The sequence below is a fragment of the Epinephelus fuscoguttatus genome, linkage group LG8 (assembly GCF_011397635.1).
Source record: "Epinephelus fuscoguttatus linkage group LG8, E.fuscoguttatus.final_Chr_v1".
NCBI lineage: Eukaryota > Metazoa > Chordata > Actinopteri > Perciformes > Serranidae > Epinephelus > Epinephelus fuscoguttatus.
Window position 1 is genome coordinate 3,728,505 of NC_064759.1, and position 15,188 is coordinate 3,743,692.

The 15,188-nt window shown below is 40.6% G+C and overlaps 1 protein-coding gene across 2 annotated transcripts; it reads right to left on the reverse strand.

The window, feature by feature from the left end:
* Positions 1 to 363: 363 nt before the first annotated feature.
* Positions 364 to 14,100, reverse strand: dek (DEK proto-oncogene). 2 transcript variants are annotated; one of them, XM_049584886.1, is made up of 12 exons: positions 14,013 to 14,100; positions 11,732 to 11,886; positions 9,814 to 9,912; positions 9,591 to 9,700; positions 9,192 to 9,286; positions 7,943 to 8,072; positions 6,253 to 6,597; positions 5,467 to 5,625; positions 4,718 to 4,808; positions 3,578 to 3,717; positions 3,355 to 3,423; positions 364 to 998 (listed from the first exon to the last, which is right to left on the reverse strand). In XM_049584886.1, the coding sequence occupies exons 2-12, from the start codon at positions 11,853 to 11,855 to the stop codon at positions 987 to 989; spliced, it is 1,374 nt and encodes a 457-aa protein (XP_049440843.1). In that variant the 5' UTR covers positions 11,856 to 11,886; positions 14,013 to 14,100; the 3' UTR covers positions 364 to 986. The 2 variants fall into 2 exon arrangements, with proteins under 2 accessions (XP_049440843.1, XP_049440842.1); XM_049584885.1 differs by having other exon boundaries at positions 3,578 to 3,720.
* Positions 14,101 to 15,188: the final 1,088 nt, after the last annotated feature.

A 15,188-nucleotide genomic window follows, 5' to 3' on the forward strand; every position in this document is an offset into this window, starting at 1 on the left:
ACATTACAGGGAGATGTCGCCACCTGCTGTCAGAGGAGGAAGGAGTCACTGTGTAGAGACTTGTGTTACAGGTAAAACTTCTTTTAGGGTGTTTTTACATGCAGTCCTTTTTAAATGAACTGAAGGCTGAAAAGCACCAAGTGTAAAAACACCCTTCGATGCCCAAGAACTGGTGATCTGGCTGGCTCGGCGTATTTCCAGAGAAAATTTAGAGATTTCCTCCCGTTTCACGAAAGCCATTCGTGAGTGTTTCTTACAGGCAGAATGCAGATGTAGACAGCTGCAGGTCACAGGCTCAGTGTTCAGCAAAATGACCTTGTGTTGCACGTCGTCATCACAAACTTCAAACCACACTGAGACAACTTTGTTCAAAAAGGTACAATTTTAATCGTCAGTAAGTAAATTATTCAACACAATCCATGTCTGACGGAGCGACACAACCAAAGGAGACAAACAAAACAAAAATCCTGAAAATTCAGAGTTGACAAAATAATGAGTTAAAGTGTGTTAATCAAAAATAGCTTCACCTGATTAGAAACATATTTACAAATCTTAATCCAGAAATAAAAACGTGACGTCCTGGAAGTCAAGGTAAAGATTTGGCATTATTTAAAACAATTCTTAAAAGACTTTTTCTTTTGCTGCCTAAACATGACGACAAAACGTCCACTTACAAACTTCACACACAGCAAAACAACATTCAGCTTTTCGTGACTCAAAGTGTAAAAAATAAACGGATGTTGTTTGAAAATTCATTTTCTCATAGACTCTTACTTTGCCAGGAAACATTAAACCTGCTGCTGATGATGACGCTGTTTAGTTAATCTGAAAGTCTATACACAGTCACACATTAATAAAAAATTAATCATGTATAAAACTGTTGTGTATGAAAACAAACAGATATGAAACTAATGAAAAAAACAGGAAGCTTTTCAGTCTGAAGTTTCCCCCACGTGACGTTTTGCAGCGATTACAACTTCAGATCTTCATGTGATGAGCTGTGAGGAAACAGTAAAGAAAACAATAAATAAAAAAGTTTTCTACGAGTGCACACGAACATGAGCCTCATTTTTACAAGTCGACCTCAGGAGGAGACACACGAGGAAAATCTTCTCTACAAAAACAAAACTTTTACATATTGATACGTTTCATTCAGTTGAGGATATTTTTTATATTTAAAGTTCAATAACTTATGATCTTTTTTTTATTATATATAGATTTACTGTTTAATGAACAGCTCGGTCTATGATAATGCACATCACAAGTTCCCAAAGCCTGAAGGCACATCGTCAAATGTTTTCGACTGTCAGTTGGAAAACAAACAAATATATTCAGTTCACTATCAAAGAAGACAACGAAACAAAACTATTCACATTTGATGAAGTCAAACCAGTGAATTTACAATATTTTTGCTTAAATTTGACAAAAAAATTATCAGAATTGTTTCAGAGTAACTTTCTGTCCATTGACTAACCCGTCCAACTCTTGGTGTCATGTTTTCATGCTGACTCATCATGCAGGACATGGGGCTGGGCGATGTAATGACTCGACATGCTTTCAAGCAAGATATAGATTTAGACAACACTGTTTATATCGATATAGGGTCAAGTTATGTTACATAACACATACCAGTGTTCATCTCTCCTCTGTCATACTCTCCTCGCAGCTCGTTTACACGACAGCGGCGTTTTGGGTGCCTGAAAACGCAACGTTTTGAAAACGGGTTCCAGAGTGCAATTTTTTGGAAACGGCAGCCTCTCCGTTGTCACGTAAACTTGTGATATGCAGTCCTTCTGAAAACGGAGACTTTTCGCACATGCACATTACGCTTCCAGTCACTAGGCATGCGCAAGAAAGTCGACCATCACAACAACAATGGCGAGCTCTGTTTGTGCTGCTCCCCCTGTTGAATTTATCAACGCTTCTCCTGTAAAGGCTAGATCTACTGTGGCAACTCCACCTCATCGCAGTCCTCTCCGCTCCTCTCCTCTCACCCACACTTGAGCACCCGTTCTGGGATACACAGTGTCAGCCTGGCCTCCACGGCCCTCCCTGGACGGGTGCTCAAGTGTAGGTGAGAGGAGCGGAGAGGACCAGCAATGGTAATGTATAGTTACCTGGGCTTCATCAATCAAATTACACGTTACTGCCCAACATTGATTATAACTATTTAATAAGAAAGTAGTATTTGGGTATAGCAAAAAAAATAAAAAATAAACTTCAGGTTGCAGCCTCTGCTCGGAAAATTAAACGGTCCTATAACTGCTCCTGAAACTGCAGCCTCCGGTACTGCAGCTTTACCTTACTCGATTTTGCGGTTCTGTGTGAACAGAGATCGTTTCAACAATGTTGTCATATAAATGCGGAAGTTTTCTAAAACGCAAAAGGGCAGACTTTTCCGTTTTTAGAGAAACCACTGTCGTCTAAACAGGGCCTAAAAGTACCCCAAAATACTCTTAATGCAACTTCTTACATTCAAATATTGGCAGCTTTACACACTCTCCCGTGACGGTGAACTAAAACCCTTTGGCGTGAGTACGAAACAAGACAATAGATGACATCATTTTGGGGTTTGGGAGAAACAGACGTCAACATTTTAACACATTATTCGATAAAATGATTAGTCGACTAATCAAAGAAATAATCAACAGATTCGTCAACAGTGAAAATAATCGTTAGTTGCAGCCCTAATGCTGAACGCCGCCTGCATGCATCGCCATTCTTCTTGGTAGCTATAGTCTAAAGTGTGACACTGAGACAGTGCATGGATGCAGGCCACAGATGGGTTTGAAAAAACAAAATGCAGCGACAACACAGACGTTTCATATACAAGACGTATATGACGAGGACAAAGTATCGACCTCTCCGTTGATGCTCTGTGCATACGTAAAATTAATGGCCTAGATAAATAAAAATATGTAAATCATTTTCCAGCACTAGATTCATTTGAAAGGCCAACAGATGGAAAACGACTTTTTAACTCCGCCCACAAAGATTTTTAAGTGTTTCAAACCTACTTGATCCTTTTATGGTCCTGTTATAGTTCAGTGTCCTGAGCTACAAACCTCTGAACCTCTGTAGCTCCAGTGCTGTGTGCAAAAAGTTAACGTACAGCCCTGCTGTTTATTATTTTATGTAATGTTTCATTTCCATGTTGTGCAGCTGTTTATTTTCAAACAGGGAAAAAATCCCTGTCTTTGCATTTTATTTTGATCTCAGTCTGTTTTTATAAAAGTGCCTGTGACATCTCAAATGTGGCTTTGACTTGATAGAGAGATACATCGTGTATCGCCGTTCAGCGTGTAAATACTGAGATATGATTTTTCTGTTGAGTGTGTGTGTTCAGATACTCACAGATTTGACTGTCTGTTTGATGTAGTCCTTCTTGCTGGTCAGGTCATGATCTGGGTAGGTGTCAAACACCTGAAACACACAGAGACAAAATAAGTGATTAATTTATTCTCAATAAAAACATATATATGATACATAATTAAAAATTCCAGGCATGAATGTCTACAGTCAGTGTGAGTATCTGCTGTCTCAGTCCTGCATGTGTGAACGGGAGGAGGCTCTTTACCCTCTGGCAGATCTGTTTCATGGTCATCTCCTCCAGGTTGGCCTCCTTCAGCAGACTCTGCACCGTCTCCTTCAGCTGCTCGTCAGTCGGCCCTTTCTTGATCATCTTGATGAGCGGCTCGTCGTCGTCCGAACTGTCCTCTGCTGCAGGTAAAGACAGGGAGGGACGAAGTGAAATGACGGGATGCTGCTGTAAAAACGGCTCCTCAGACTTTGGAAATCGTCCATGTCAAAAACAGAAAACGTCACATCTTCCGGTCAAAGATTCAACACACACAAAAGCCAGCGTTGTGGTCAACTACCTCTCAGATATTATAGACAACTTCAGGCCTCTATATGGAAGGATTAAAGGCTTTACTCAGTGCTGGAGGGACATTCAAAGAGGAACAACTTCAACACAATACAACCTACACGCTCCAGTTATTAAGGACTAATTCAATAAAATAAAGTTATCAGTTGGAACATGATTTGAGTTTTACCATAAATCACAGACGCAGCCTCATGCTCACTCATCTCTCACCTCTAGTGCTGTAATATCTCAGCTCTCAGAGAAGCTCAGTGGGCAAAGCTGCACCTCTGGACTGGACAAAGTGTGAGCAAATAATACTAATGACCCTTCATTAATATAGGCCTATATTTTATCTCCAAGTGCACGTCACACACTGAGCGAGCCGCCTGTTAATGACGCTGTGGGCTAATGGGCATGTAGCTACTTCCATGTTTCACATGATACGTCATGTTTGTAGTCGACCAATGAAGATGAGTTTACATATCACCTTGGGTTCGTCCTTCACCTTCTCAAAATGATCCCACACTTTGGATTTCCTGCCCGACATGTTATTAACTGGCCTGTGGAATAACCGCAGGTACCAGCCCTGGAGATTAACCTGACTCCTGTCTGACTGCTGAGCGTGGACACTTCCTGTGTCTGTCCTTTCAAAGTAAAGTCACACATGGTCCAGTCATATAGGTTTGGATTTATTTTGACAAGGTGCAGCTCCTCATAGAGTTTCATTTTGACCATTAGGCGGCAGCCCTGAACTATAGTATCATAAACATAACAGTTATCAATTTGCTGACAATAAAAATCTCAAAATAATGTCCAGAATCACCTGAGCAGCCCTGATTAAATTGACCTCACCTGTGTTTGTGTTGTTTTTGCTGTTGCTGCTACTGTCAGCCTTCTTGGTTTTGGCGGCTGGTTTGGCCAGAGCAGACTTCTTCTTTTTGGGCTGTGAAACAGACAAACATCAGCTCAACATCACAAGACATCTGAGAGCTGAACCTCACCAAGGTTTAAAGAAAAGGTAAGAAGAAGAAGAGGAAAACCCAGTTGTAATAACAAGATAAAGGCAGGTAATATTACTTCCGATCCCTTTCACACTTTATTTGAAGAATATCAGCTTTTGTCATCACACAGAAGATTAACGCTCGATTATATAGGTTGAGGAACTCATTCATTCCTCAGTCAACTCATTAAATTAGAATACTGTTTCTGAGTAGCCTCAGTATACCTGAGTCAAACACTGACTGTAAGAAGATTCATTTGTTGTAATGCATCAGCTTTTTCCTTTTCATGTCTGATGTATTACGCAGCATTCATAGTATAATTTTGTCGTTTAGTTAATGCTGTTTTGTAATTGTGTATGTCAGAACAGAAATGTCAGATATTTTTGAGACAGTTAAGTAAAATCAAATTCACAGAGGAGAGCACAGGTTGAAAATAAGGATAAAGCTGCACTGGATATTAAACAAATAAGAACCAAGAATATCTGTAAATAAATACATGAATAAAATCTAAATAATCTTCCATTAAATTTATGCCATTATCAGATTTTGAAAAAAATATTATACATTTTTTTTTCAAACTGCATTAAACTTGACTTTTACCTTCTCATCAGCTTCACTGTCGGCGTCTGATTCGGACTTAGCTGAAAGTTCCTTCTTCGCTCTCTTTTTAGGAGGACCGGTCTTCTTCGCTGGCGTCCTCTGTCTTTTCAATGGTGCCGATTTCTTGGACTTCCCTCTGCCTGACTTTGATTTGGGAGACTGACAGAAAATGTTTGTGGATTAAAAACTGTAACGACTGAATGAAAATGAGTGAGACAGCCAGCTCACTGATTAGTGTTCTTTTTAAGACTCTTACTAAGTAATGACGAAAACTCTGTGTGTGTGTGTTCCATGTTTTTCTCCTCACTGACTTGGTCAATCCATGTGAAATTTGGCACAGTGGTAGAGGGTCATGGGAGGATGCCAATGAAGCAATATTACATCAATTGGCCAAAGGGGGGCGCTATAGCAACCCATTGAAATGTCAAACTTTGAATGGGCATATCTCATGCCCCGTATGTGGTAGAGACATGAAACTTTGCACAGAGATGCCTCTCCTCATGAGGAACACATTTGCCTCAAGAACCCATAACTTCCGCTTATATAGATTCATTTAAATTTCCCGGGGTAGGTCCAAAAGACCTATAAGACCTATTTACAGAGATAACTAATCATTAAAGACTGTAGTATTGATAAGATAGATAAAACTATCTCGCCTGAGGTCAGAGGGAAAACATGTTTTTTTTTTCAGATTTCGTCCTTTTATATATTTGATCAATAATTCATTTATCTCCAGTTGGTTGGAGATTTATCTGAAAAACTAGTTTCCAGTTTTAACAACCTCACCTCATCATCCTCTTCATCATCATCTTTGTCACCCTCCTCCCTTTCTTCTTCGTCTGCAGACTCCTCTGACTTGTCAGACTGATCCTCCTCTTTCTCTGATGGCTTGTCCTCTGTATCTGATCCCTCAGCCTCAGCTGAAGCCCCTGCCTTCTCATCTTCCTCATCATCATCCTCGTCGCTGCTGGAGTCCATGACGATGGCTTTAGACTTGCTTCCTGTTTTGGACTTCTTTGGACTAGACGACGAGCTCCTGGGTTTGGGTTTGCTCTTCTTCTTGGTGCTGGCCTTCGAGTCGTCGCCTGACAGTTTCTTCTTTGATTTTCTCTTTTTCTTGACGGGCAGACGCTGCCAGAGGACAAACAGTGGAAATAATGAGCAGCTACTTCCTGAAGGAGAGGAAACTTTACAGTCTCACATTTTTCTCTAAATCTCCCCAGTAGTTGTGATTGATTTGATCCTGATATGTTTATGCTATATTGTGATACATGATATATATTTCAATATTTTCAAACCTCCTCCAAAAGTACTGTAGACACTAAAATACAAAATTATTAAATGAACTACAGTTACAACAAAGTTAACCTCTTGTACTCCACCCCCATTTTGTAGCGAAAACACCTAAAATGACATACCCAAATTAAAATGACTGTAGCCTCTGAACCGCTCTGACTACATGCATGCATGAGGTCTTGCCAGAACGCAAACTCTTTGAAGTTTCTTGTGAAAGTGTCAGAAACACTCTAGGTGATACAGAGACAGAGTAATGGGCCTCTGAAGTCAGTAAAAAGTTGAAGATTTTGCTGAAAATAAAATAAAAAACGTGTTTCAGGATGAATAACTGTCTGTGGCTTCATCTGAGCAGGTAAATGACACTGTGGGGCTGTAGGCACACTATCAATGAACACTTGTCTCAAAGTATGACCATTCTACAGTGTTTTTCCATGAAAAGATCCAGGCGGAGCTCCAAATGACAAGTCGGTCACTCGGCTTCAAAACAGTACTGTCAGTGATCAAACAACACTCAGCCAGCTTCAAACATTGTACCTTATTGAAATCAGGTGTGATTATGATAGCTGATGTTGTTTATGACACAGAAACACCATAAAATATCACCAAATAAAGCCATATGAAACGTGAAAATTGTGATCCCACTTTCTAGACGGTGTATCTCAGCCAAAAATAGTGGCAGGAGTGAGACTCTCACCTTTTATAAACCAACTACGTATCCATTGACGGCTCTGCATAAGATCGCGAGTAATCCTTTAACTTTTCCTGTCGAAAAACGGCATGACATGACTTGTCACCATTCATCGCGATTTTGGACTTGGTGTATTTAGGCTGCTCTGGTGCGAAATTTGATATACTGGCCACTAGGGGTGGACGATATGGCCCTAAAATAATATCACAATATTTCAGGGTATTTTTGAAATACTGATATTCTTGACAATATGACAAATTAGTAAAAAAAAAAAAATATATATATATATATATTTTATTGATTTAAGAAAATAGTATCGCAACAAAATAAGTGCTATAATCTAACAGCCATTTGGACCAAGTCATCCCCTCTGCTCTCGAGCCTTCATAGGGGCAGACAGACAGAATCATAAAGTAAAAACTGCCCGTATTTAAGCTGTGATTCATTAAATCTAGAGGGACGGAAATTAAAGCCACTGAGCTCACTGCTCACCTTCCCGCTGTTTTTCGGCGAGATGAGGAAAGTCAGGATTCTGTCGACCAGATCTGTGTGGGTCCCTTTCTTCTCCAAATCCAAAACTCCACAGACGACTTTCAGTTTGCTGTTGGTAAAATTTGAACTCCTGCATTTGAAAACAAAGAAAAGACAGCATGACAGCACTTCACCATGGAGGTCTTTCTTCCTCTGAAAACAGTCGTTCCTTCACAGTCAGATACAACTTAATATCTGTAGGAATGTTTCCATCAAGTTTTCTTTTTGTTCTGTCAATCAATGTTTTTTGTCCCAATCCAAGTCATTTAATATTGAGTGTTGGCCGATACAGAGTCCTAATCAGATACTTCTTTTTTCCTAGCTACTACAGCAGCACAGTGCACAGTGCATCTTTTGATGCTTCACACACATTTCCCCCCAGCAGCACAGGAGATCTATACAGTCAGCACAGTGTCAAGATGGACACCCAAGATTAGAGTCACCAATTCAGTATCTGACCAAATGTCTCCCCTTCTCTTCCTGAGATATGACATTGAGTAATGGCCAGAGACGTGTTTTAAGCAGGACATTATGTCACAGAGACCTTGACCTTTACCCACCAAAATTGAATTCGTTTATCAGTGAGTCCAAGTGGACGTTTTTCCAAAATTGAAGGAATTCCCTCAAGGTGTTCTTGAGATATTGCGCTCATGAGAACTTGAAAACATAACATCTCTGACCACGGATATCACCAGCACGGAGGCAAAAAATATTCCCTGAAACCAAGTTGTTCCCTGATGATTTTTAAAATTTATTAGCAAAATATCAGCAATATGGAACTTTTATACATTGGAAGGCGAAGCAGTACAACAGCCACTTGTAAAATGTCTAGCGTTTCGCGAGGGGGAAAAGACAGAGCTCATTTTCAACACAACCAATTTGCAACACCATCTGGAAAGGAAACATCCATCACAGCATGCCGAGTTCGAGGCAGCAAGTAAAAAGCCACAGAACCAACCGACATTGGCGGAGGCCTTGAATAGGAAACAGAAATTTCCCCAGACCACAATAAAGCCAAAAAGATCACAGCCAAGATAAACAGACCTTATGGGATAACTTGGATGCATTCTTTTTTTTTGTTTTCTTTCTTAACGATTTGCAAAGTATCAGATCGGACTCGGTATCGGATTGGATGCAAAAACAAACTGTCAAAATGTGATCAGGACATCCCTTGTGATAACTAAAGAGGAAAAGTGTCTCAGAAACTTACTTGAGGAGTTTGTCTCGTTTTTTGGTGTACTGTTCGCTGTCCGCGTCAAAAGGAAAGCCGTTAAACAGACGCAAGTTCTTCTTTATTGTGGCCATCTGATAAAAGAACACAAAGTGATGTCATAACAGTTATTGTGCTCTGCTTCACTGAAAATGTAACTTTCTGTGTAGTTTTGTTTACAGTAGGTTTTAATTCAAAGTTGGTGACTTATAAAAAAGGAAATAAAGAAAGACAGAAAAGAAATATATCAAGCTTTAAAAAACCTGTCCCTCTCCTCCCTGATGCAGCCTACATCAATCTCTAACTATTCACGAAACACAATTATTAAACTTCACCCCCCACTGAACCCATGTCTCAGTCTCTATGTTGGCTCATTACAAATCATCCAGATGTTTCTACCTTTCCTGGTCTGTCGAACAGGATGGCGTGCAGAGGTTTCAGGTCAGCTGGTTTCATCTTGCTGATTTGGTAGCCGGTGCGAGGAATGTCACCTAATTTATCTCCGCTACCTGAAATTAAACAAGTCGACAGTTTTCATACACATGTGCTTGGAAAGCTTGTTAAAAGACAAATGCTCAAAAATAAAAACCAAAGTTGTGTCTGTCATAGATAAAATATTTACCATCTCCAATCTTGAGCTTCTCCATTTGCTTCGGGGCCTGAAAATCGAGCCTCTCGACTGTCTTCTTTGCTCGCTTGCCCTCAATGATTTCACCTACAGCTGCAAGGTCAGAGTGAGAATGACAGTGAAAAATAAATCAGCGTTACTTCTTCATTTAAGAGTAAAAATCCTGTTCCTGAATATATCAACAGAGTAAATGTTGCAGCGACCACCTTTAAAAGGAATACTTCACCCACGAAACCACCAGTAAATCCATCAGTCGTGCCGTGTCACTTTGAATTCGTGAAGAAAACTTTGTTTTTCTTGCATGCCTCCACGGAAAACGGGAAACATATTGATGTGTTAATTGACTGGGGACCACATTTAACAACTGAAAACTATATCAAAACATCCCTTTACATACTGTCACACAACTCATGCAGTAAAATCCAAGACTCAGTCAGTCCCTCCAGGATTTTGCTGGTTATTTTAGCGATTGTTGCGGCCTGAGATCCCTGATTTCACTGCATTTAAAAAAAAAAACATTGCAATGCATGTTGTGATGCTGTCTCAAATGCTGAGCGTATTACCATTAGCATTCAGTTTTTTCAACAAAATTAGAATTTATTTGTGATGTTTGAGGGGTTTGGGGGGCAGCAACAGCTGATTACTGTCGATCAGCTGGTAATGCCGTTTGATGTAGCGCTGAGGGACCGTCCCTGTGAGCCACTGTCCTCCTGCTCTGTCTGCCCACTTAGCACAAGCTAACACAACTTGATATCATCACTACTTATCACATTTTGCCTCTTGGGCAGAAGCCCCGCAGCAGCAGTTAACATCCAACACCGAGCTGTTAATCTCACAATGACAACTAAACAACTCGACTCTAGCTTTGCAATGCTAACAGTTAGCCTTGTCGCTGTGTGTATGTGTGACTGTGTCCCAGAGCACAAGAGTAGCACCCAGCACCTGTCCTCCCGTTTTCCAGGCAGTTAAAGACACGGCATGTGTACGGCCCCTAATTTCCAGGGCTGGTACCTGCGGTTATTCCACAGGCTAGTTAATAACATGTCGGGCAGGAAATCCAAAGTGTGGGATCATTTTGAGAAGGTGAAGGACGAACCCAAGGTGATATGTAAACTCATCTTCATTGGTCGACTACAAACATGACGTATCATCTGAAACATGGAAGTAGCTACATGCCCATTAGCCCACAGTGTCATTAACAGGCGGCTCGCTCAGTGTGTGACGTGCACTTGGAGATAAAATATAGGTCTTATATTATTCTTTCACAGACATTGAACTCAATCCATTGTGTTGGCCCACCCAACATATATATTTTAATAATCAAATAAATATTGTAAACATGCGGGCAACTAGTCAACTAATGGCCCTAAATGATGACTATTGGTCGACTGGGAAAATTCCTAGTCTGGGGCAGACCTACTTGTGGAAGCACTGAGCACTGGATTATACTGCATGAGCTGTGTGAGAGATTGTAAACACATGTTTTGATGTAGTTTTGCTGTTGTTAAATGTGCTCCCCAATCAACAAATTAATATACTTGACATTTTCCGTGGAGGCCTGCAAGATAAACAAAGTTTTCGTCACAAATTCAAGCTAACACAGCATTACTACGTGATTTACAAATGGTCATTTTGTGGGTGAACTACTCTTTTAATGAACTGACATCAACCGCTCTGTTGAGCAGATATATTAATACCAAGTCTAATTCAATTCTTAGTAGTAAGAGCAAAGGAACCAGGGGCTCCTCTGCTGTATGAATGACACAAACATGGTTTGAAAGCATGTTAATGAATTATCGCTGTGTTTGTGTGTCAAAGTGGCATTACAGGTCTCATGACCACAGACGGATTTGGTCAGTTAAGAATTTAGTTGGTGACTGGAAGACTGAACAGAAGGAATAAACGCCTTTACCAGATATTTTGGAGCTGCTTTTGTTTGGACTCGACTGGTCTTCCTGTGACGTCTCCTGCTGGTCCTCCACTTCTTCCTCTGACACTGCAGAGCTGTCCATCGCTTCCTCGGCTGGGTCGCTCATATCTACACTGCCTCAGTCTCTCCAATCAATCCTTACAGGAGAAAGGTGAACATGTTTATATCACTCTGATACCTCCATGCTGATCTGGTGATAGGCGAGTTTTACGTGGACGCTCACGTGTGTTTATGGAGCCTCATATCCAGACATAAAATTATTAACAACCATGAATGCACAGAAATAAATGTGTGAGTAAAAGTTTATAGTCTTTAATTAAAGGATCTGTATTTATATGCTGAATAACTGAAAAATATCTCCCCACACCTGACTATCCTAATCTGTGGGAATGGTTGAATATGCAGCTTGGGTGAGGGCGTCATGTATACATTCAGGAATCAGCAATTTAATTAAAACTAGGCAACCTGTGCAAACCTTCATTTGACTAAGTCGGTTTAAAGGGGAACACCACCCAAATTAAAAATTCCAGTAAGTTATTTCCATGGCCTAAGAAAATTGAATTAATATTAGTGAACATGAGCTATTCTCTCTCAAAACCAGAAACCAGAGACGTCCCTTTTAACATTCCCCTGGGTGCCTTGTCTGTGGAGGCGCTCCTGACTTTATACTCTTCGACATCAAACAGTTGAGTTTAAGGACTCTAGTTTGTGGATTTGGGAGAGAGTTGTAATGTTTCCTAATATTTTGGACTGTCTTAACAGCATGTATAAATATTGAAAATGGGCGCAGTCCTCCTTTAACTCAAAGTCAACATACTTGCATTTTCAAGGTCTTTCAACAGCATTAAACTGGTCTTTAATTCGTGAAGTTTGGCGTATCAAATGTATGCTGAACCGTAATTAAGGCTTCAAATAATTCTATACACTGTGAACAAGTGCTTAATCAGGTAGAAGTGTTTGTCCATAAAAACAACGGAATTCTCAACAGTGTCTGGCAGCCTGGACAGATGCAATTAGCTAGCACTACTGGATGAGGTTGACCCGTGAATCCACTTGTAGTAAGCGGGAATTTATGTTTAACTCAACCCCAACTTGTGTCTGGAGTCTGATTTTGTGGACCCACATTGTCTTTCTTTTCTATACCCAAATGAACTTTATGTTTCTATTAATGTTATTGTAGTGTTCTCAGTAGTGAAACAGAAACTGCACCTATATACTCAGAGCATTCCCCTGGGTGCTCTCAGTGCCACCTCTAACATCTTTCCAAAAGCATTATCTGTAAAGGTGCTCCCGACTTTATACTCTTCGACATCAAGCATTTGAGTTTAGGCTCTCTAGTTTGTGGATTTGGGAGAGAGTTGTTCATGTTTACTAATGTTTTGGACTGTCTTATTAACATGTATGAATATTGAAAATGGGCGCAGTTCTCCTTCAGTTTTATGCTGTCTTTCAACAGCATAAAACTGGTCTTAAATTCGTTATGTTTGGTGTGTTAAATGTATGCCGAACCGTAATTAAGGCTTCAAATAATTCCTCCACTCAAAAACTTAGCACTGTGAACAAGTGCTTAACCAGTGAGGAGTGTTTGTCCATAAAAACAACTGAATTCTCAACAGTGTCTGGCAGCTTGGACAGAAAAGATTAGCTAGCACTACTAGATGAGGTTGACCTGTGAATCCACTTATAATAAGCGGGACTTCATCTTGAATCCCAACTTGTATCTGGAAGTAAATACTAGTCGCAGACCTTTGTGAGTTTCTTAGGAAACACTCGGCTAAGTGTTTCTACCTCACTGGTCTTTCATGCTGTCCACACTGGTGCTGTCTTGATACCCACAATAAACGTCCGTGCGGATTGGCGCGCTTTAACTTTACATTACGCCCTGCAAACTTGTTAGCTAACTACTGCGTGTTAAGTCAGCTCGTTACTACGCTCAGAGGTTAAACTATCACAACTTCCACATTCACTTCAGCGTCACTCCGGCGTTTGTTGCTTTGTTAGCCGTTGTTAACTATTTTCCAGCCACAACAATCAAACCAGGCGGTTAACGTTTGCTAGTCCGTGCAGCTAACGTTAGCCACTGCTTGCTAACACTGACGTTAGCTGCCGTAATGTCAGTGACGTTCACTCACAGTTTGACAGAAATACCGATATAACCCGTTTACACACTGACGAAGCGAAGCAGTAACCTCAACATGAATGCCGCCAAATATCCCGAACCTCCAGTTAGCTCATGTTATCAAAGAAGCTACGGAAAGTTTACCTTGTTATGCAGCAGGGGGCTGACTGCGTCTCATCTGTCAGTTTCTTGTTTTTAATTTCATGATGGCGGTTTCTGCAGGGGGCGGGGATTACTGCGGCGGCCACTCCACTGATTGGACCAATGACTGATGACGTTTCTTCTTGTTGTTGTTAATGGTGGCTGCAACACGGGAAGTCCGCATTACCGCCCCCTCTGTTGATACTAGGAATAACTTTATTTGTACAGCACAGTTCATGCAGCAAGTGCAACTCAAAGTGCTGTACATGATAAAAGACAGATAAAAGATAAAGAAAACAAGATTCAAATACACAACTGAACACTCACACACATAAAAAATATGATTTCGATTTGATACTAACAAAAAATAAATAAAAATAATACAGAAATGCAAGCAAAAAAGATAGGTTTGGAGCTGTCTACTGAATCAGAGAGTCTGACCTCCTCTAGATGGCTGGATCTTAAGGATGTGCAGGGAGTGTATCTGACCAACATATCAGATAAATAGTCAGGAGCCAGTCCATTCAAAGATTTAAAAAATTCTAAAACGAGTAATGTGTTCTCGATGTTTAGTTTAGTTTTGTTTATTTCCGTCATTTTCCAACTTATAAAACACAAATACACTGGTAAATAGACAATACACTAGACACTTACCCTTTTAACATTCATTGTTTTTGTCAGCTCCCTTTAAATTATACGGAGCAACAAAAAACTGACAGAACATTATACATTAACATTATATAAACATTATATAGGCCTATTGTCTGCCCAAATATCCCAAACACATTTCATCTACACTCTGGTGTTCATACTTCAGTTTTACATTTGTTAATCATCTTCTTTTTAAATATATTTTTAAATCTATTGTCTATATTACCCACTTTCATTTCTGTTTCTATGGGCAGGAGGTCAGAGCTGTGGAGGAGACAGAGCTGTGGACAGGAGGACAGAGCTGTGGAGGTGACAGAGCTGTGGGCAGGGGGACAGAGCTGTGGAGGTGACAAAACTGTGGGCAGAAGGACAGAGCTGTGGGCATGGGGACAGAGCTGTGGAGGAGACAGAGCTGTGGGCAGCAGGACAGAGCTGTGGAGGAGACAGAGCTGTGGACAGGAGGACAGAGCTGTGGAGGAGACAGAGCTGTGGGCAGGGGGACAGAGCTGTGGGCATGGGGACAGAGCT